This window comes from Phyllobates terribilis, unplaced genomic scaffold (genome assembly GCF_046119375.1).
Source record: "Phyllobates terribilis strain yellow unplaced genomic scaffold, ASM4611937v1 Scaffold_12__6_contigs__length_324123572, whole genome shotgun sequence".
Taxonomy (NCBI): Eukaryota; Metazoa; Chordata; class Amphibia; order Anura; family Dendrobatidae; genus Phyllobates; species Phyllobates terribilis.
The window spans coordinates 72,874,394-72,898,197 of NW_027362772.1; the positions used below are offsets into that span (position 1 = coordinate 72,874,394).

General features: G+C 43.4%; 1 protein-coding gene across 2 annotated transcripts; it reads left to right on the forward strand.

The window, feature by feature from the left end:
- The first annotated feature begins 1,939 nt into the window (after positions 1 to 1,939).
- On the forward strand, positions 1,940 to 14,074 carry LOC141172119 (ATP-sensitive inward rectifier potassium channel 11-like). Of its 2 annotated transcripts, none has more exons than XM_073655978.1 (2): positions 1,940 to 2,144; positions 8,998 to 14,074. In XM_073655978.1, the coding sequence occupies exon 2, from the start codon at positions 9,049 to 9,051 to the stop codon at positions 10,237 to 10,239; it is 1,191 nt and encodes a 396-aa protein (XP_073512079.1). In that variant the 5' UTR covers positions 1,940 to 2,144; positions 8,998 to 9,048; the 3' UTR covers positions 10,240 to 14,074. The 2 variants fall into 2 exon arrangements, with proteins under 2 accessions (XP_073512079.1, XP_073512080.1); XM_073655979.1 differs by lacking the exon at positions 1,940 to 2,144 and adding an exon at positions 5,339 to 5,465.
- The last annotated feature ends 9,730 nt before the right edge of the window (positions 14,075 to 23,804 follow it).

Here is a 23,804-nt window from a genome sequence, read left to right on the forward strand (position 1 = left end):
TGACGTAGTCCAGGGAATCCGGTGTAGTCCACAAATGGAAACCATAAAAAGAGAGAAATAAAAACAAGACACTGTCCCTCGTTCACCAATTTATTAAAAAAAAGTTCCCACACAACTCCGATGTAGTCTAGAGATTCCCATGACGTTCCCCGAATCCGGCTCATGCTGCGCTCAGCGAGACCTGGTGACTGTGAAGAGCGGTGATGTCAGTAATGTTACTGCTATTCCCAGTCCCCCAATAACCAAGGACCTTCCCAGTCTGATAATATCAGCTCACAGCTGTCTGCTTTACCTTTACTGGTTGCAAAAAATAGAGGGGATATCACTTTTTTTTTCATTCATTTATTTCTTTATTAGCTTAATACATGTACAGTAACCAACACACGCAAGGCACTAATTATATATCTTATGGATATCTATTATCTATCTATCTATCTATTATCTATCTATTATCTATAGCTATCTATGTATTATCTATCTATTATCCATCCATCTATCTATCTATTATCTGTTATATCTATCTATCTCTATCTATTATCTACCTATCTATTATCTATCCATCTATCTATTATCTATCTGTATCTATCTATCTCTATCTATTATCTATTAATCTTTCTATCATCTATCTATTATCTATCTATTTATCTATTATCTATCTATTATTTATCTATCTACTATCTATTATTCATCCATCTATCTATCTATTATCTATCTATCTATCATCTATTATCTATCTATTATCTATCTATTATCTATCTATATCTATTATCTATCTATTATCCATCCATCTATCTATATCTATTATCTATCTATTATCTATCTACTATCTATCCATCTATCTATTATCTATCTATCTATCTATCAATTATCTATCTATCTATTTATCTATCATCTATCTATCTATTATCTATCTATTATCTATCTATCTATTGTCTATCTATCTTTCTATCTATCTATCTATCTATGATCTATCTATCTATTATCTATCTATCTATCTATTCATCTATCTATTATCTATCTATCTATTATCTATCTATCCATTATCTATCTATCTATTGATCTATTATCTATCTATCTATTATCTATCTATCTATTCATCTATCTATTATCCCTCTATTTATCTATCTATCTATCTATCATCTATCTATCTATTCATCTATCTATTATCCCTCTATTTATCTATCTATCTATTTATCTATCTATCTATCTCTCCTATCTATCTATCTATCGATCTATTATCTATCCATCTGTTATCTATCTATCTATTCATCTATCTATTATCCCTCTATATATCTATTATCTATCTATCTATTATCTATCTATCTATCTATCTATTATCTATCTATAATCTATCTATCTATCTATTATCTATCTATCTATCTATCTATCTATTATCTATCTATAATCTATCTATCTATTATCTATCTATCTATCTATCTATCCCATATCTATCTATCTATTATCTATCTATCTATCTATTATCTATCTATCTATTATCTATCTATCTATTATCTATCTATTCGTATACGTATTATCTATCTCACGCATACGTTTCTTTAAGCGGACGTGTGAAGAGGCCTTATTTCTCTCCTGTCCGTGGCCACATGATCTGATTTCCTTCGGCTCCAAAACCAATAGGAATGTATTATATCTGGAATACATATAGCGAATTATAAACCAATTAACTATTATTATTTTATTTTTCAATCTTATTAGTATTAATTAATTTACTAAAACCAGCACAACAATCTTTCCGTGCAAAGTCCAACTCCTTGCATTTTGCATCACTCGTGATCCTGTGTAATATTTATTATCTTTATTTATATATGATTTCATTTTGTTTAATAATATTGTGTATTATTGGAAAGTCAGCGATGACTGGTGTGGGGGGGGGAGCGTCATCCATTGCACCTGCAGTGTCCCAGCCCATGTCCCTTATCATCACACCATGTGTCACAGGAGAACAGCCCCTGCCAGGAGCCAATCACCGGGTGCAGCGGCCACAGAGACTACATGGAGCCTGTAGCATCACTGCCTGCAACTGCATCCACAGACTGTACCATTCTCCGCTGATCAAAGGGGTAGAAGCTTCCAAAAACCCAAATCTTCACCGAATGTCTGCAGGATTTCTTTAAGAGGACCAGGTAAGTGGGTCGCTCGCACCAGCCGGATTTTATTTCGCCCCCTTTCCTGAGGTCGATCCTTGTCTCCAAAGTCTTGCATCTCGGTTAATAATTGATGGCAGTGGAGAGGCCCGGTGTAACTGCACCCCAGCAGCTGACATAAAGGAGGCAAATGAAAGAGCAGAGCTTTGTCAGTGCAAAAAGGCATCATTTAACCCTTTCCGTCCCGAGAGGCGCTGACCCTGGTGCTGGAAGCAGACGGATCAATGATGCTAATGGTAGAACCCGATCCAATGCGCTTAATTACCCTGGCACCGACAGACACCCATTATTAATCCTGCCATTAATGTGATATGAGACACCACTCCTGTCTGTATCTCAGCCCAACTTGTAGCTTTTCCAGCTGTTGCTAAAACTGCACCTGCTATTTTCAGGGCCATGCTGGAAAACTGTAGCGGTTCAAGGTGTCGTCCAACTTTGGAGACTATTTTTTTTTTTTTTTCAATTAAATGTATTAATTAAAATATTTTTTGCAATCGGATTTCTTTAAAAAATGAGACACATTCACCTTTGATGTGGTCTTTGGTCATAAATCAGCTGAGAAAAAGAACGATAAAGGAGTTAGAAACTAACAACGAACTTGCTGAAGGATTCTCAGATAACTCGTTCTATAGAAAGCGCAGCACAGGGGCTATAGAAGGCCAACGGTGCAAATTATTTAGTGGATTGAAACCCAATCGGATTTCTTTAAAAAATGTGACACATTCAACTTTGATGTGGTCTGTGGTCATAAATCAGCTGAGAAAAAGAACGATAAAGGAGTTAGAAACTAACAACGAACTCGCTGAAGGATTCTCAGGTAACTCGTTCTATAGACAGCGCAGCACAGGGGCTATAGAAGGTAAACAGTGCAAATTATTTAGTGGATTGAAACCCAATTGCAAAAATTTCTAAATTTAAGTAAAATGTGCACAAGGATGGACAACCCCTTTAAAGATGGGATTTAACTATTAATATAAGATTCTATTATTATGAAGATGATTATTATTATTTTAGACCGCCATGCAGCCACAGCTTTAATTTCAATGGTGACATGATAACCATGATGGAAATCTGCTATTACAAAGTCTACAGCATCCCCTCAATTCCATGCAGATTTTTTTTTCCGGCTACATGTGGATGGGCTTTAGAAAAAACAACTTTAAAATTATATTAATTATTCAATTAAAAATGCCCAGAAATCGTACTATCGGCCACATTAGTAGCCGTCTTAAGATCTGAATGTTCCTTTAATGGCGTATCAACAAGGTATTATTATTGATTGTTATTATAGCACCATTTATTCCATGGCGCTTTACATGTGAAAAGGGGTCACCAACTAGTAGAGAAGAGGAGCGAGGACCCTGCCCGCGAGGCCTCACAATCTACAGGGGATGGGTGAGGATACACTAGGTGAGGGTAGAGGAGGTCATGCAGTAATGTGGTGCAGTGGTGTTATGCACACGCCCGGGCTGAGCGGCGTGTGCGATTGTAGTGATTCCACTGGACCATGAACCGGAGAGTGCCTGGAGGGGCGTGACTAAGTATCTGGCCGATCCGACCAAGATGGCACGACGGCATACGACGCCAGTGCACCAGGGAGAAACCGGGCAGAGGAACCAGGTGCTACTCCAGGTCAAACTCCGGACACGGGGGTTGACCCACACAGGGATTACTGGATCAGGCTGGTTAGGCTGGCGCACAGACTGGAGGGTATAGGCAGGCACGACTGGTATGCAGGCAGGCGGGTAAAGGCAAGCGCAGCTAGAGTGCAGACAGGGAGGCACTAGCAGGTAGGAACACAGGCGGGATAGGACCCAGTACACACTGGGACTCAGGAACAATACAGGTAGAGGGGTACAGGCAAGCACAGCTAGAGTGCAGACAGGGAGGTACTGGCCGAAAGGACGGGCTGGAGCACAGAAAGGTTAAGACCCAGTACAGACTGGGTCACAGAACCGCAGATGCGGTAGACAACCACAGCAGAGAGGGAACGCCCGAAGCGGTGGGCAAGAACAGAGCAGGACGGGGCTGCCGGAGCAGCGGGCAGAAGCAGGGCAGGACAGGACTGCCGGAGCAGCGGGCAGAAGCAGGGCAGGACAGGACTGCCGGAGCAGCGGGCAGAAGCAGGGCAGGACAGGACTGCCGGAGCAGCGGGCAGAAGCAGGGCAGGACAGGACTGCCGGAGCAGCGGGCAGAAGCAGGGCAGGACAGGACTGCCGGAGCAGCGGGCAGAAGCAGGGCAGGACAGGACTGCCGGAGCAGCGGGCAGAAGCAGGGCAGGACAGAACTGCCGGAGCAGCGGGCAGAAGCAGGGCAGGACAGGACTGCCGGAGCAGCGGGCAGAAGCAGGGCAGGACAGGACTGCCGGAGCAGCGGGCAGAAGCAGGGCAGGACAGGACTGCCGGAGCAGCGGGCAGAAGCAGGGCAGGACAGGACTGCCGGAGCAGCGGGCAGAAGCAGGGCAGGACAGGACTCTGTTCACACGGAACAGACAGGAAGAGAAAGGCAGAGCCAGATACCAACAGGGTACTTGCAGTGAAGTAGCGAGTGGACCACAAACTCACAAACGGGAGTACAGAGACAACAAGCAGGAGTTAGGTACGAGTTCAGACTCTGCAGAAAAAGGAAGGGAACGGACATCGGACATAGAGGCAAAACAGGTAAAGGATAGGAGAGAGTTCAGACTGGAACTGAGTGTACGGAGGAGACCGACACTGCAGAGGGATACAGGAGCGGGTCTGGGAATACGGCCCCCAGAGAGGCGGGACGAACAGGCAAGGAGCGTGTTCAGACAGGACAGACAAGATACAGGAGCGGGTCTAGGTAATCGGCCCCTAGAAGGCGGGAGGAACAGGCTAGGAGCGTGTTCAGACAGGACAGACAAGATACAGGAGCGGGTCTAGGTAATCGGCCCCTAGAAGGCGGGAGGAACAGGCTAGGAGCGTGTTCAGACAGGCCTGGAAATACAGCCTCCAGGAAAGGCAGACAAGAGAACACAGAACGGGACCTGGCACCTTCAGAGTGCAAGCACACACTGAATGAAACACTATGCTCAGGCAGGAATAGATGGGAGCAGCTGAGCTATATACCAGGTGACAGACAGCAATAGGCTGAGGACGCACAAGGGGTGTGACCCACAGCAGGTACAAAAAGCAGGAAGTGATCGGGCGCCGCCCTTAAGCAGCAGAAACAGACACAAACAGACAGCATGGAGGGAAGCCAGAGAGACATTCTGGACAGGAGATCAAGTGCGCGCTCTTGCACAGTGGGAGATGGACCACTATGTAAGGACGCCGCCAGGTATGTTACAAGTGGTGTTTACTGCAGGTTGTAGGCTTGTCGGAAGAGGTAGGTCTTCAGGTTTATTTTGAAGGCTTCCATGGTAGGCGAGAGTCTGATGTGTTGGGGTAGAGAGTTCCAGAGTAGGGGCGATGCACGGGAAAAATCTTGTATACGATTGTGGGAAGAGGAGATAAGAGGGGAGTAGAGCAGGAGATCTTGTGAGGATCGGAGGTTGCGTGCAGGTAAGTACCGGGAGACTAGGTCACAGATGTATGGAGGAGACAGGTTGTGAATGGCTTTGTATGCCATGGTTAGGGTTTTGAACTGGAGTCTCTGGGTAATGGGCAGCCCGTGCAGAGATTGACAGAGAGGAGAGGCCGGGGAATAGCGGGGGGACAGGTGGATTAGTCGGGCAGTAGAGTTTAGGATAGATTGGGGGGGTGCGAGAGTGTTGGAAGGGAGGCCACAGTGCAGGAGGTTGCAGTAGTCGAGGCGGGAGATGATGAGGGGGTGCAGTAGTGTTTTTGCACATTCTTGAGTAAGGAATGTGCAGATCCAGAAGATGTTTTTAAGTTTGAGTCGGCAGGAAGTGGAAAGGGCTTGGATATGTGGTTTGGAGGAGAGTTCAGAGTCCAGGGTTACCCCAAGGCAGTGAGCTTGCGGGGCTGGGGAGAGTGGACAGCCATTGACTTTGACGGATAGGTCAGTTGGGGGGGTTGAGCGAGGTGGGGGAAAGATGATGAATTCTGGTTTGTCCATATTTTAGAAGTAGAGAAGAAGGATGAAATAGCAGACAGACATTGTGGGATTCTGGTTAGTAAGGAGGTGATATCAGGTCCAGAGAGGTAGATCTGTGTGTCATCAGCATAGAGGTGATACTGGAAGCCGTGAGACTCTATGAGCTGTCCCAGGCCTAAGGTGTAGATGGAGAAGAGCAGGGGTCCTAGAACTGAACCTTGGGGGACACCAATAGATAGGGGGCGAGATGAGGAGGTGGTATGTGAGTGGGAGACGCTGAATGTCTGGTCTGTTAGGTATGCCATTAATGCCTGGTTGGTGAAATGGAGAAATTTCCAACGAGAAACTTTGGGCTGGAATAATGGAAGGTGGGATGGCCGATCCCCCTTAAAAAAATTTTTTTAAGGGATTGTCTGGTTTAGAAACCCCACTTTCCTATATACTATTAAACAATTCTGTGTTATTAAAGGGGGATCCCATGTCCAGGGTTCTCATCTCTTAGATAGAAAAGCGGCACAGGTTTAGAAGATGACATTCTGCTGCAATGGTTGGGATCGGAGCCAGCTCTGATCCTAGTCTATTAGCCACCTTAGATTCTGAAGTCAGTGGCAATGACAACATCCATTTGTTGGTAGAGGGAAGGGACTTGATCTGTCCACTCATCGGTGTCCCTATTATGCATTGACATGGCTGTGGGGATCTAATAAAAGCCCAAATAAATGCCATGGATGTGAGTCTTCTGGTAAGATACTGACTAGTTTATTACACTGTAAGAGTAGCACTTTGACCATTGGGACCCCCAACCATTGCAGAAGGATGCCAGCTGAATGTTAAAACTGACACCCACTGCTAATTGTGCTGGCACAGCTTTGAAACCTGTGCCATCCCTGCACTACTTGACAAGGGTAAAAGGGTTTCTCTGATTTGGACAAACCCTTTTTTAGGTTCTTGAATAGGTATCTGATAACAAAGTGTCCCCCTATTCCGACCCACAAATCTTTCGGAAAACAAGGCAGTAAGGCCCCGATTCATCATATCTAGGTTTACGTGTATTTTTAAATTAACTTTTCCTTTTAGTCTTGTGGTCTTCATTGCTATTTTTTGAACCTAGTTCATGAATTTTTACATGGTCAAAAAAGTCTTTATTTTTGTCCTTAACCTTCCAAACGTTTCTGGCGTACATAAAATCACTCCAGGGAGGGAATGGAATACATTTGCTCAAAAATTTTCCAACTTTTTGAAAAAGTCACTAGTGATGAAGCAGGCGAAAACATCTGGAAAGCCCAAACCCAGCCCACAATGGCAAACATAAGAGAAAACAGATGAACATATAAAAAGGTAACTTTTTAAAAAAGGCGCAAATGAAAAGATGAATATGGCGCAAATGAAAAACAGGCGAAAAATGCACAAAATATACAAAAATAAAAAGTGCTAAAGGAATGACGAATTGGCCCCTAAGTGTTTCAATTCTACAGGGCAAATAAAGGGTTACAAAGTGCCCAAATGCGTTGTCTGTGAAATGAAGGACACGTCCTTAGAGGAAGATATATTCTTTAGAACCTTTCTTCAGTCTGGACGGGGGTCCCCTTTATAGAAACAGAACTATTTAATAGTGTATGAAAATGGGTTTTCGAAACCTCTTTTTTTGTTATGTGGATTGGTCATCCCAACTTCCTCCATTTTTAAGATTGTATGGAAGACAAGGAGTTTTAAAGGGAATCTGTCAGTAGGATCAACCTTCCTAAGCTGTCTATATGGGCATGTAGGTGATAGGAAACTGAATAAAATGACACCTTGATATCTGTGATCCGATGTATTATTCCAGAGAAATCCACGTTTTTCCTAATACAACCCCTGGCAAAAATTATGGAATCACCGGGCTCGGAGGATGTTCATTGAGTTGTTTAATATTGTTGAAAAAAAGCAATTCCATAATTTTTTCCCTCTGCTTGGTCTGAAAAAAATTACCCTTACTGAGTACCACATTTTTAATCTTGATTTCTTTTAGTGTTTCTTAAAGCCCTAAAGTTGCCATTTGAAATGACCTTAGTTTTGTGCCATGTCTGTGATCTGCTTTTTTTCAACAACATTAAACAACTGAATGAACATCCTCTGAGCCCGGTGATTCCATAATTTTTGCCAGGGGTTGTATGTAAATGAGCTGTTAAGATCTATGGCCCTGAGATAGATCTCCCTGAGAATCCGTCTCTAGAGCTTATTATAAATGAAAGGGTGAGTTATCAATGTGAGACATGTAGATCAGGAGAGCAGACTGTCAGTCACTACATGTCTCACACTGGTTAAGCCCCCTTTCATGTAAACTAATCTCTTGATGCATTTAGATCTATGTCCCACCCATAGATCTTAACAGCTAATTTACATATTAAGAAAAACATGCATTTCTCTGGAGTAAGGCATCGGATCGCAGATATCAAGGTATCATTTTATTCAGCTTCCTATGCCCTACATGCCCATATAGACTGCCAAGGTGGGTAGATCCTACTGACAGATTCCCTTTAAGGTGCGATTCTTAAGGTCCAAGGATCAGGAAGGGAAGTAAATGATATTTAGTTAGCCAAGTGCTTTTGATACATTAGGTAAAAATAGCTGTTCAAGCTGTCAGTAACCAATTAGCTCTTTTTTTATCAGTCTTATGAAATGAAATAAAACCCTAGCAGATGTCTCATTGTCCATTACAGAGTATTGCACAAGTGCATCTTTAGATAAGTTAAAAATTAGGCTTTTTGCACATTGTGCCAGGCATCCGAGAGATGTCCATAATACAATAAATCTTTTTTTTTTTTTTTTGCAGATGAACCACCACTTCTCCATAACTTAATAGCGTTTCTTGCATCGTACAACCATGCTCGCTCGGAAGGGGCTGATCCATGATGAATTCTTGTTAACCCGAATTGCAGAAGATAAGGATAACCATCCTCAATTTAAGACCAAGACTAGGAAAGCACGATTCGTGTCCAAAAACGGTGCTTGCAACGTGGCCCATAAGAATATTCGAGAGCAGGGACGTTTCCTCCAGGATGTGTTCACCACCATGGTGGACCTGAAGTGGCAACATAGCTTATTTATCTTCACGATGACATTCATCTGCAGCTGGATGCTGTTCGCCATGGCCTGGTGGCTTATCGCCTTCGCCCATGGAGATCTAGACCCCAAGCGCAGCTCTTCTATACCATGCGTCACTAACATCCAGTCTTTCACTTCTGCATTTCTCTTCTCCATCGAGGTCCAGGTGACCATTGGATTTGGAGGTCGTATGGTCACTGAGCAATGCCCACTGGCCATAACAGTCCTCATCATTCAGAACATATCTGGCTTAATCATCAATGCTGTCATGTTGGGTTGCATCTTCATGAAGACAGCACAGGCAAACCGGAGAGCGGAGACCCTAATCTTCAGTAAGCATGCCGTCATAGCCTGCCGGGATGGCAAATATCGCTTTATGTTCCGAGTTGGTGACCTACGCAAGAGTATGATTATCAGCGCTTCAATCAAAATTCAAGTAGTCAAGAAGACCACAACCAATGAGGGAGAGGTCATTCCAATTTCTCAGGTTGATATCCAGGTGGAGAACCCAGTTGGGGCAAATTCCATTTTTTTAGTCTCCCCTCTTATTATAAGCCATACGATTGATGAGAAGAGTCCTCTTTTCCATTTTTCGGCCTACGACCTCGGCGACCAAGATCTGGAGGTGGTAGCAATCCTTGAAGGAGTAGTAGAGACCACCGGGATAACTACTCAGGCGAGGACTTCCTACTTGACCGACGAAATCCTGTGGGGCCGTCGTTTTGTTCCGATTGTGACGGAAGAAGAAGGTCGCTATTCTGTGGACTACTCCAAATTTGGAAAAACAGTGAAAATACACGGACCCCAGTGTAGCGCTAAAGACCTGATGGAAGGCAGGTATAATCTAATTTCCAGGGGTCAACCTTCTAGATCCGCGAAGAAAAGGAAAGGTGACAGCCAACAAGCTTCACTACTAGAAAAGAAAATGGCCACATATGCACATCCTAATGATTCTTCATCTGATTCCTAATGTTTGCCTTTTTTACTGCTAAGCAAATTATGTTTACTTTCCTCTCTTTTATATCATCATGCAAAGTGATAACAGAAAAGGGAATATTTTTGTAATTAAGGTACTTTTATTCAGCAGGGGCAAACAATTAATGGCACTGGGAAAGCATCAAATTTGGTTCCAATTTTTAAGTGTCAACTTTTTCTACTTTGAATGGATATTTAAAATATATATATATCTATTGGTGTACATTAATGTGAAAACTGTTCTTTAATATTTCCTTTGCTAATTTGTAATTGTCTTAAAGGCACCTGTAATTTTCCATAAATAAGTAATTTTTTTAACCTGGTATTAATGCCGCTGTTCTCCTGAATCCGACAATGTTTTTCTTGTCTTCCTACGCCTTTCCATTCCAGAGATATAGCCTTCTATAATCAGGCCTTTTTTTTTAGCCAACTGGGCATGGTCTACAAGGAGACCATCGCGGAAAAGTGTTCAAAATCACGCCTACTTGTATAAAAAAGACTAGATTTACACAATGGAAAGAAGGGGCAATATCTCAGGATTAGAGAGGCGCTGAAACAAAATAAAAACAACGCTGGATTCAGGAGAACAGCGGCATTTACATCAGATAAAAAAAAAAATGAAATTGGACAATTCCTTTTTAAATTTAAAATGCTAGGCCCAAATCCTGAGGCTGCACCACTGAGAGAATCTGATGACAACATTGTGTGATTTGTTTTAAATGACCAAATACACACATGCCCACACACACATACGCATGTATGTTCCACTGCTAAAAGGGTGTCTCATGCCTTGAATCCTTGATCCAGAATCCCGAATATGGGATCCCCCCTCTTTGTGTCAGTATAATAATGCTATTATCTCTGCAGCATGTGTTGCAGGATAAAATTGTAAAGGAACCCAAACAGAAAAGACTCTGATTTTGGTAGGATCGGTGCATGGGTGTGTCCTGACTATTTCCAGACATCTGCCATCAGAAGGATTGGACATGTTCTATTCTAACCTGCCCGATCATTTGTTCTCCTGGGATATAAACCAGTTTATTCCCTATCCTGAGAACACGTGTATGATCGACTAACATGTAAGTGCATAGAGGATTGGGAAATACCTAAAATACCTATTGAATGGGAAATGGGCACCTGAAGTCTAGACACAGGCACATAAGACATTTAGGAAGTATTTTATTATATGAATCCACACAACCCCCCAATCAGAACTCAACAAGGAATAAAGTGCAGCTTCAGGCTTTGGGCCTGCACCATCAAGTGATAAGAATGTTAATACACACTAAAGCTTCTGTATATTTCTTCTAGTAGGTCTCTTTAAAGAATAAATGTTACTAGGACATAAGTGGCCAGTTTTGATCCTAGTTGCAGGTTGTGTAGTCGGACTGTAAATAATTGACAAGCTTCGCTTTCTTTATCACGCTTGTAGAAATGTCTGTCCGATATGCACATTCATATAAAATCATTGCAGAGTATCAGGAGAAATCGCGATTGATGCTTTCACCAGCGGCCGGTCCGCAATCTTACCTGAATTTGGGACAGTGCAAAACTTTGGGCAAAACTGGTGCAGGGTCTGAAGGGGCAGAGCATCACACAGTAACATGGTGCGCCATGCACCGACCCCCTTAGACCCTGCACGGGCCCTTGGTTTGTTTTTTCATTGCATTTTTTTCCCCTATGTTCAGTCTTGGTTGCCTTTGTCTACATTGCATTCCTAACACAATTGAGTCTTATGTAAAGATTTCCTGGCCCTAAATTAATATAAAAAAAATATTTAAATGCACCATTGATAGCAATAAAGATAGAAAGCAATTTTTAACTAATTGCCCTCATTACTCATATGACCGATCTTGCAAAGGGGCAACATTGGATTTGCAGGAGGCATCTCATCCACTAAGAGGTGCAGCTGTGCCTATGTTATAACCTATGGACAGGTCAAAGAGCAACTAAATATCGTTATTGATTTTTTCATATTTTGCAGGTACTTGAAATGCCTGCAGATCGGTGGTGGTCTGGGTCCTGAGACCCTAACTGATCGAGCGCTAGACCCCCTGAGAAGTGTGCAGCTCAGCAGATTGGAGCGCACATCCCCTGTCTCATTGTGCACAGATTCATGAGAAAGCATAGGTTATGCTACGCTCCTGCCTGCTGAGGTGCGCACTTCCCGGACCCCCTAAATATGAAAAAATCAATAACAAAGTTTAATTACTCGTTTAAGGAAATCTCCTCTTTGCAAAAAAAAAAACCAATATGCAACTATTCACAGCAAATATCAAATTCACTATGGAGTAGCAATAACTACTGATCTTTGGGTAACGTGTATTGGAAAATTAAAGGGGGTGTCCAAAAAATAACATATATCACAGCATATGTCTAATGATCACAGAACATAGGCGTTAAGTTCCCTGTGTAAATGGTGGAGTAGCAGGAGCATGTGCGATCACTGCCTCTCTCTCTGTGCGGTGCTCGCACATGCTCACTACTGCTCCAATCAGATTGAATTTGCTCCCTTATCCTTTTCGGCATTGTGAATGAGAGAATACATTTATCATCCATCCTGTCCTGTGTTATAGTGTTTTTTTTTCCGGGCTCCACATAAATTTCTGTAGCACATTGCTGAATCTTGATAGTGTGCATATTGCACACTATCAGGATTCTCATTTATTCCTATTTATGGCCTATAGGGTGCAATATGCACACTATCAGGATTCTCATTTATTCCTATTTATCAGGATTCTCATTTATTCCTATTTATGGTTGATAGTGTGCAATATGCACACTATCAGGATTCTCATTTATTCCTATTTATGGTTGATAGTGTGCAATACGCACACTATCAGGATTCTCATTTATTCCTATTTATTCCCATCTCTAGCAGTTATCACCTGACCACAAGTATGATCTTTATGTTGTTGCAGTCATGTAGCGGATAGCTTCTCAACCGTTTCCACCGATAGAACATTGAGAGAAGCAGAAAAAATGACCGAGCTGGAAATAAAAGGGGAATACTGACAGTGTGCAAAGTTCGGCAATTTGCAACTGCAGAAATTTATGCTCGGCCTGGAAAACAACTATTTAAGGTCAAATGTTGTTTATGTGACAACCCCTTTAATTCAGAATTTGATCACAGTTACACACGGGAAGTCAAGAATCATGAACCTTGGTGCAATACTTTTGCTCGTCCCCACCAGGGGACTATGTTAGGACAGATATTAAATGTATTATGTGGACTAAAGATCCATTTTTACAGTGAGGTGTGCATTGCAGAAATATGTTTCAATCTGGGTTTAGGTAATTGGTACTGGTAGACCTGGCAAATGCCAACGTATATGCCAAAAAATCTGCACCGGAAGCGGATAGAACACTTCTAACAATGCACAGTGATACATATCAGTATAGCAGATCCATTGCTGATCCGTGGGAGTCTGAGCTAGAGGTGAGAAAAAGGATTTGCAGAACCCCACTCAATGGATTTACTCTTCTCTCCAAATCCCAGTAATTCATTTTTACACGTTTAGCACAAATTGCAAAACGCGATGTAAAAAAAAATTATTATTTTTTCCTCTTTTTTGCTTTACTTTTATATTCCATCCTGAATTTCCCTCGACAGACTGAGCTTTTTATTATAGGTTGTAAGGTCCAAAGTCCTGCCATATCAGTAACTACCTCATGTGCCCTGCCAGCTTGTTTGCCTTCTTTTTATCTGATTCGGTCATGCGTTGGGTAAAATTTTTATATGTATGTTAAAAAAAAAAAAAATTGCATGGTGATCATTGAATGTGGATATGTTTCCTGCGACCAAATAAAATGACCCATGTTTAGATCAATGTTTTGTACAGTCTGAGTAATAACGGTGGCTCCTATTTCCAGGATATATTACACATAAAAGGGTGGAGCTTAATTGTGCGGGGGAGGGTCTAAATTCGGGGACCGGTAAGTAGGAACAGGCTGGTTGTAAGGTGGTCAGAGGAAAAAGGGAATCTAGTAGTGACTTACTCCCCAATCAGAAGACATGCATGCTCTGCTGAGTGGAGTGTGAGTGTATGTGAATGGCCAGGCTCAGGTCAAACTATAAAGTAGTCCACACATTAAAGGGTTTGTGCCAAGGTTTGACATTATACCCTATACGTAGGATAGGGGAAAATTTCTTGGTTGCTCTAATTCCGACTGCTGGGACTGCCACGGTCCCAAGAATGGGAAGTCATAGAGCCCCATCTAAGTGGAGAGGAGGTAACGCATGGGCTCTGGAGTATAAGACTGGTGGAAGGAGACTAGCTGCTGTGATGCATCCTATGTACAGCCCTCATGGATGGATTTCTGCTCTTTATTCTTTAGGATAGAGAGAGAAGCAGCAACAGCAACATGGAAAAATTATGAGCTGTGCAGATGTGAATCCATCTTTTAGGTGGTGAAGGAGACTAGCTGCTCTGATGTCTTCTATACACAGCACACAGAGATGGATTCCTACTCTTTATTCCTTAATTACAACACAGACAGAAGTAGCAATAACAACATGTAAAAATTATATAGCAGTACTGAGCTGTGGAGATGTGAATCCAGCTCAGGAGTAAAAGACTTGTTAGAAAGCTGGTGGAAGGAGACTAGCTGCTGTGATGTTTCCTATGTACAACACACAGGGAGGGATTTTTGATCTTTATTCCTTAGGATATAGAGAAAAGCAGCACAGGCAGCATGGAAAACATTATACAGCAGTACTGAGTTGTGAAGATGTGAATCCATCTCTGGGGACGAGAAGGAGACTAACCGCTATGATGTCTCCTATACACAGCACACAGAGATGGATTCCTACTCTATCTTCCTGAGCACACAGACAGAAGCAGCAACAGGAGCATGGTGAAAATTATATAACATTACTGAGCTGTGGAGATGTGAATCCAGCTCTGGAGTAAAGGACCTGTTAGAAAGCTGGTGGAAAGAGACTAACTGCTATGATGAATCCTATGCACAGCTCCCAGGGAGGGATTTCTGATCTTTATTCCTTAGGATAGAGAGAGAGTCAGCAACAGCAGCATGGAAAAAAATATACAGCAGTAGTGAGCTGTGGAGGTGTGAATCCATCTTTGGGGAGGTAAAGGAGACTAGCTGCCATGATGTCACCTGTACACAGCACACAGATGGATTCCTCCATTCATTCTCTATGGAACTGCTGGAGATAGCCAAGCGCTAGAGATGATTCTCAGGACCAGGTCCAGCGGCCACCTCAGGAATCTGTAGCTACCAGACGGGAGCCCAGAAATCCGCCCCTTACCTTCTGACATCCGTGTATTCCTGTTGTATGGGCTCCATCATGTCCTGTACATATATAGATTATCACACCAACAAATGTGTTATATGGAGCCGTACTACCCTTACAAAACAGAACATTGTGTAAAAGATGCATATATATGTCTGCAGTCATTAAATTATCGCCGATCGCCAGCTGTTTAATGGTATGTTTAGACTGGCCTGCTAGATTTCTATGCGCACAGAACAATCCATCTCTAATTTTAAATTCACTCTGAGCTGGTGGAAGAAGACAAGCTGCTATGATGCTTTTTATACACAGCATATAGAGATGGATTCCTGCTCTTTATTCTTTAATTAGCACACAGAAGCAGCAACAGCAGCATGGAGGATATTATACAGCCGTACTGAGCTGTGGAGATGTGACTGCATCTCTGAAGTGATGAAGGAGACAAACTGTCATGATGTCTCCTATACACCGCACACAGAGAGGGATTCCTGCTTTTTATTTCATAGTTAACACACTGACAAAGCAGCAGCATGGAGAAAATTATACAGCAGTACTGAGTTGTGGAGATGTGAATCCATCTTTTAGGCTAGTCAAGGAGACTAGCTGCTATGATGTCTCCTACACACGTGGTCAAAATTGTTGGTTCCCCTCGTTTAATGAAAGAAAAACCCACAATGGTCACAGAAATAACTTGAATCTGAGAAAAGTAATAATAAATTAAAAATCTATGGAAATGAACAAATGAAAGTCAGACATTGCTTTTCTGCTTCCACAGAAATTTAAAAAAAATTAACCTCATGAAATCGGCCTGGACAGAAATGATGGCTCTTCTTAACTTAATATTTTGCTGAACAACCTTTTGAGGCGATCACTGCAATCAAACGATTCCTGTAACTGTCAATGAGACTTCTACACCTCTCGACAGGTATTTTGGCCCACTCCTCATGAGCAAACTGCTCCAGTTGTCTTGTGTGTGAAGGTTGCCTTCTCCAGACGGCATGTTTCAGCTCTTTCCAAAGATGCTCCATGGGATTTAGGTCAGGGCTGATAGATGGCCACTTCAGAATAGTCCAATGTTTTCCTCTTAGCCATTCTTGGGTGTTTTTAGCTGTGTGTTTTGGGTCATTATCCTGTTGACCCATGACCTGCGACTGAGACCAAGCTTTCTGACACTGGGCAGCACATTTCTCTCTAGAATCCCTTGATAGTCTTGAGATTTCATTGTACCCTGCACAGATTCAAGACACCCTGTGCCAGATGCAGCAAAGCAGCCCCAGAACATAACAGAACCTCCTCCATGTTTCACAGTATCGACAGTGTTCTTGTCTTGATATGTTTCATTTTTCCGTCTGTGAACATAGAGATGATGTGCCTTGCCAAAAACTTCAATGTTTGTCTCATCTGTCCATAGGACATTCTCCCAGAAGCTTTGTGGCTTGTCAACATGTAGTTTGGCAAATTCCAGTCTGTTTTTTTTATGATTTTTTTCAACAATGGTGTTCTCCTTGGTCGTCTCCCATGAAGTCCACTTTGGATCAAACAACGACGGATGGTGCGATCTGACACTGATGTTCCTTGGGCTTGAAGTTCACCTTTAATCTCTTTAGAAGTTATCCTGGGCTCTTCTGTTACCATTCGTATTATCCGTCTCTTTGATTTGTCATCAATTTTCCTCCTGCGGCCACGTCCAGGGAGGTTGGCTACAGTCCCATGGATCTTAAATTTCTGAATAAGATGTTCAACTGTAGTCACAGGAACATCAAGCTGCTTTGAGATGGGCTTATAACCTTTACCTTTAACATGCTTGTCTATAATTTTCTTTCTAATCTCCTGAGACAACTCTTTCCTTTGCTTCCTCTGGTGCATGTTGAGTGTGGTACACACCATGTCACCAAATAGCACAGTGAGTATCAGTAGCCCTATATACAGGCCCACTGACTGATTACAAGATTGTAGACACCTGTGATGCTAATTAGTGGAAACAACTTGATTAAACATGTCCCATTATTTTCAGGGGTACCATCATTTCTGTCCAGGCCTATTTCATGAGTTTAATTTTTTTAAAAATTCTGTTGAAGCAGGGTTGAAAAGCAATGTCTGACTTTCATTTGTTCATTTTCAAAGATTTTTAATTTATTATTACTTTTGTCAGATTCAAGTTATTTCTGTGACCATTGTGGGTTTTTCTTTAATTAATCGAGGGGTACCAACAATTTTGACCACGAGTGTATATACAGCACACAGAGATGGATTCCTACTCTTTATTGCTTAATTAGTACACACACAGAAGCAGCAACAGCAGCATGTAGAAAATCATATAGAAGTACTGAGCTGTGGAGATGTGAATCCAGCTCTGGAGTAAAAGTCTTGTTAGAAAGCTGGTGGAAAGAGACTAGCTGCTGTGATGTCTCCTGTGCACAGCACACAGGGATGGATTTCTGCTCTTTTCACATTAGGATATAGAGAAAAGCAGCAATAGCAGCATGGAAAGAATTATACAGTGGTACTGAGCTGTGGAGATGTGAATCCATCTCTGGGGAGAAGAAGGAGACTAACTGCTATGATGTCTCCTATACACAGCACACAGAGATGGATTCCTACTCTTTCTTCATTAGCACACAGACAGAAACAGCAACATGGTGAAAATTATATAGCATTACTCAGCTGTGAAGATGTGAATCCAGCTCTGGAGTAAAAGACTTGTTAGAAAGCTGGTGGAAGGAAATTAGCTGCTATGATGTCTCCTATGCACAGCACATGCGGATTGATTCCTGATTTTTATTCCTTAGTTAGTGTAGAGAGAGAAGCAGCAATAGCAGCATTGAAAAATTATACAGCAGTACTGAGCTGTGGAGATGTAAATCCTTCTTTGTGGTGGTTGAGGAGACTAATTGCTATGATGTCTCCTATACAAAGCAAACAGAGATGGATTTGTACTCTATATTCCAACAGCATCATGGAGGATATTATATAGCAGTACTGAGCTGTGAAGATGTGAGTTCAGCTCTCAAATAAAAGACTTGTTAGAAAGCTGGTGGAAAAAGCTGCCTAGATGTTTCCAAAAAACAGCAAATATGAATGGATTAATGCTCTTTATTATTTAGTTAGGATAGAGAGAGAAAAGCAGCAACAACAGCATGGAAAAAATTATACAGCAGTACTCCCTGTAATATTGATCTATGCAAAATATGTTGAAAGTCCAGTTCCTATTTAACAATAATAATCCACAAGGATTTAATGAATAAGCTGCCAGTAGGGAGCAATACAAATAGAAGAAATAAATAATATATACTCTCCCTTTTACTCACCTTCATCCCAAGCTCTCTCCAGTGGTCTTCTGTTTAGCTGCAGCCATCACAGCCCATATATCCCAAGTGACCGCTGCACTCAATCACTGAGTCTCTTCTTAAAAGACATCCATCTTTGTGATAGAGCGCTGATGCTTGTTCCAAATGCACCCAGGCCACCTCCATGTATGCTGATTACGCTAACAACATAGTGCTGGGCCCATAATTGTTTGGCAATTTTTGGCAAGGGTCCAATTATCATGTACAGGCAGTATGTAGTAAGCTCCCCCTAGTGGTGGCTGTGGCTATCATATATACACAGGATACATCCGATATGCAGCTGTTTTTTTTTTCCGGTAGAAAATTACAGTACCGGCATTGTGGGTGTGATTTTAGGAAATATCCTTGAAAAGTCTGCAGCGGAAAACTTATTCTGCAGCTTTGATCATTGCATTTCATCTGCGGCAAAACCAAAGTGTTTCCACTGCAAAACATGCACAATTTAGTGCAATTGTTTATTTTTTTCATTTACACTTTTAGGTTTAATTAAAGGGATTAACTTGGTGTACAAGTCTACAGTCACCCTATATGACTGCAGACTTGTGGATCCTCAGAGCGTGCACTGTGCGCGTTGTCAGGATTCTCGTGACCGCAAGTATGCAATTTGCATACATGTGGTCATGTGCCGATTAGACGTGAATTGAGTGAGATCCGAAACTTCTAGTCGGAATGTGGCTGGAAGTATACAAATTGCATACATGTGGTCATGTGCCGACTAGACATGAATTGAGTGAGATCTGACACGTCTAGTCGGAATGTGGCTGGAAGTATGCAATTTGCATACATGTGGTCATGTGCCGACTAGACGTGAATTGAGTGAGGCTCGACACGTCTAGTCGGAATGTGGCTGGAAGTATGCAATTTACATACATGTGGTCATGTGCCGACTAGACGTGAATTGTGTAAGGCTCGACACGTCTAGTCGGAATGTGGCTGGAAGTATACAAATTGCATACATGTGGTCATGTGCCGACTAGACGTGAATTGAGTGAGATCTGACACATCTAGTTGGAATGTGGCTGGAAGTATGCAATTTGCATACATGTGGTCATGTGCCGACTAGACGTGAATTGAGTGAGGCTCAACACGTCTAGTCGGAATGTGGCTGGAAGTATGCAATTTGCATACATGTGGTCATGTGCCGACTAGATGTGAATTGAGTTAGATCCGACACGTCTGGTCAGAATGTGGCTGGAAGTATGCAATTTGCATACATGTGGTCATTTGCTGACTAGACGTGAATTGAGTAAGGCTCGACATGTCTAGTCGGAATGTGGCTGGAAGTATGCAATTTGCATACATGGGGTCATGTGCCGACTAGACATGAATTGAGTGATGCTCGACACGTCTAGTCGGAATGTGGCTGGAAGTATACAAATCGCATGACCACCCGCTACAGGTGCTGGAGAATCCTCACAGTGTGCACTGTGCACGCTGTGAGGATTCACAAGTCTGCAGTCACGTAGAGCGACTGTAGATTTGTACCCCAAGCCTGGACAAGTCCTGGCATAATCATTGTCCCCTATTTATGGGCACTAAGCTATTTTACTGTCTCAATCCTCTACATACAGTGCTGCAGTCCATCGGCTGCCCCTTATCATTACACACGACCTCACTGAACTGATTGCCTGCAGCAATGGGACTACGCAGGATGTGATGGTCTGGTCCCAGGGCCATTTCTTCTTTCTTATATCTGAAATATTTTCTCTTTCTTATACATCATGTTGATGATATCATGAAACAGCATTTTTTTTTTACTTTCTATACTTTTTAATTATCATCACTAGCAAGGAGTGGCGCTGTTCTTATAAATGATCACCAGGTGGCAGCACTGAGTCACTGACTCCCCCCATGTCAGTGAGGATACACCCTGCAGCCAGATGATTTTGCAGGGCTGGTTCATGCATTTTCCTGTAGGTTTCATGATCTGTCATGTCCAGGGCCCAGAGGTAACAGTCACAGTTAATAAATTCTATACACGTCTCTGATACTCACTATACACAATTTATCCATCATAATGTGCAATGAAACATTATTGAAAAGACCAAACCACATTTTATTTGTTATAGCTATTTAATTCCCTTATTAATCATGCCTAATATTAAAGCATCCCCTTGTGCACCCCATAATATATATAAATGTATTTTGAGGATTTAACCATTGTATTCACAGAAAATGCATGGGCTCCAAAGGATCTCTGAAGTCGCCCTGCGGTGTCAGCACCAAGACGTTCGGCGCAGCAGATCCAATAAGTCTGGTAAGTTGCCGCTTCAATGGATCGGACTTGTTTTTCTTGCGCATTCCGCAAGTGATCGATCTGATATCTGGGGAATTTAGCGGCAAATCATTACCTTTATTATTATCCTGCACTGAAATTAGGAAATATCGCTGCCATGAAGGAGGGTACTTGGTTCGTACACCAGTCCTTATGCCCACATTTCCAATATTTTGTGGACAGGGGGTCTCTACAGGAACACAACCTCATGCACTGGAAGCTGACACCTTTCTATTTATGGCCAACGTTAACCTCTTGGCGACATCCAGGAACACCCCACAAGACCTGCCATATACTGGGAACACCCCACAAGACCTGCTGTATACTGGGAACAACCTACTAGACCTGCCATATACTGGGAACACCCTACTAGACCTGCCGTAAGCTGGGAACACCCTACTAGACCTGCTGTATACTGGGAACACCCCACAAGACCTGCTGTATACTGGGAACACCCTACTAGACCTGCCATATACTGGGAACACCCCACTACACCTGCCGTATGCTGGGAACACCCCACTAGACCTGCCGTATGCTGGGAACACCCCACTAGACCTACCGTATGCTGGGAACACCCCACTACACCTGCCGTATGCTGGGAACACCCCACTAGACCTGCCGTATGCTGGGAACACCCCACAAGACCTGGCGTATACAGAGAACACCCCACAAGACCTGCTGTATACTGGGAACACCCCACTAGACCTGCCATATAACAAGGAACACCCCACAAGATCTGCTGTATACCGGGAACACCCAACAAGATCTGCTGTATATCAGGAACACCCCACAAGATCTGCTGTATATCGGGAACACCCCACAAGACCTGCTCTATACCGGGAACACCCCACAAGACCTGGCGTATACAGAGAACACCCCACAAGACCTGCTGTATACCGGGAACACCCCACAAGATCTGCTGTATATCAGGAACACCCCACAAGATCTGCTGTATATCGGGAACACCCCACAAGACCTGCTGTATACCGGGAACACCCCATAAGACCTGCCGTATGCCGGGAACACCCCACAAGACCTGTCGTATACAGGAAACACCCCACAAGATCTGCTGGGAACACCCCACAAGTCCTGCTGTATACCAGAAACACCCCACAAGACCTGCTGCTTATCGGGAACACCCCACAAGACCTGCCGTATACGGGAAATAACCCACAAGACCTGCTGTATACCGGGAACAGCCCACAAGACCTGCCGTATACTGGGAACACCCCACAAGATCTGCTGGGAACACCCCACAAGTCCTGCTGTATACCGGGAACACCCCACAAGACCTGCTGTTTATCGGGAACACCCCACAAGACCTGCCGTATACGGGAAATAACCCACAAGACCTGCTGTATACCGGGAACACCCCACAAGACCTGCCGTATACTGGGAAATAACCCACAAGACCTGCTGTATACCGGGAACACCCCACAAGACCTGCCGTATACTGGGAACACCCCACAAGACCTGCTGTATACTGGGAACACCCCACAAGACCTGCCATATACGGGAAACACGCCACAAGATCTGCTGGGAACACCCCACAAGTCCTGCTGTATACCGGGAACACCCCACACGACCTGCTGCTTATTGGGAACACCCCACAAGACCTGCCGTATACTGGGAACACCCCACTAGACCCATCATATACCGGGACCACCCCACAAGATCTGCTGGGAACACCCCACAAGATCTGCTGAGAACAGCCCACAAGTCCTGCTGTATACCGGGAGCACCCCACAAGACCTGCTGTATACTGGGAACACCCCACAAGACCTGCTGTTTATTGGGAAAACCCCACAAGATCTGCCGTATATTGGGAACACCCCATAACATCTGTTGGAAACACCCCACAAGTCCTGCTGTATACAGGGAACACCCCACAAGGCCTGCTGTATACCAGGAACACCCCACAATACCTGCCATATACTGGGAACACCCCACAAGACCTGCTGTATACAGGGAACACCCCACAAGACCTGCTGTATATCGGGAACACCCCACGAGACCTGCCGTATACTGGGAACACCCCACAAGATCTGCTGTATACAGGGAACACCCCACAAGGCCTGCTGTATACCAGGAACACCCCACATTACCTGCCATATACTGGGAACACCCCACAAGACCTGCTGTATACAGGGAACACCCCACAAGACCTGCTGTATACCGGGAACACCCCACGAGACCTGCCGTATACTGGGAACACCCCACAAGATCTGCTGTATACAGGGAACACCCTACAAGACCTTCTGTATACCGGGAACACCCCACTAGACCCATCGTATACTGGGAACACCCCACAAGACCTGCTGTATACTGGGAACACCCCACAAGACCTTCCTTATACCGGAAACACCCCACAAGACCTGCTGTATACTGGAAACACCCTTCAAGACCTGTTGTATACTGGGAACACCCTACTAGACCTGCCGTATACCAGTAACACCCCACAAGACCTGCTGTATACTGGGAACACACTACTAGACCTGCCGTATGCTGGGAACACCCCACAAGACCTGCTGTATACTGGGAAAACTCAAGACCTGCTGTATACTGGGAACACCCTACAAGACCTGCCGTATACCGGTAACACCCCACAAGACCTGCTGTATACTGGGAACACCCTACTAGACCTGCCGTATGCTGGGAACACCTCACTAGACCTGCCGTAT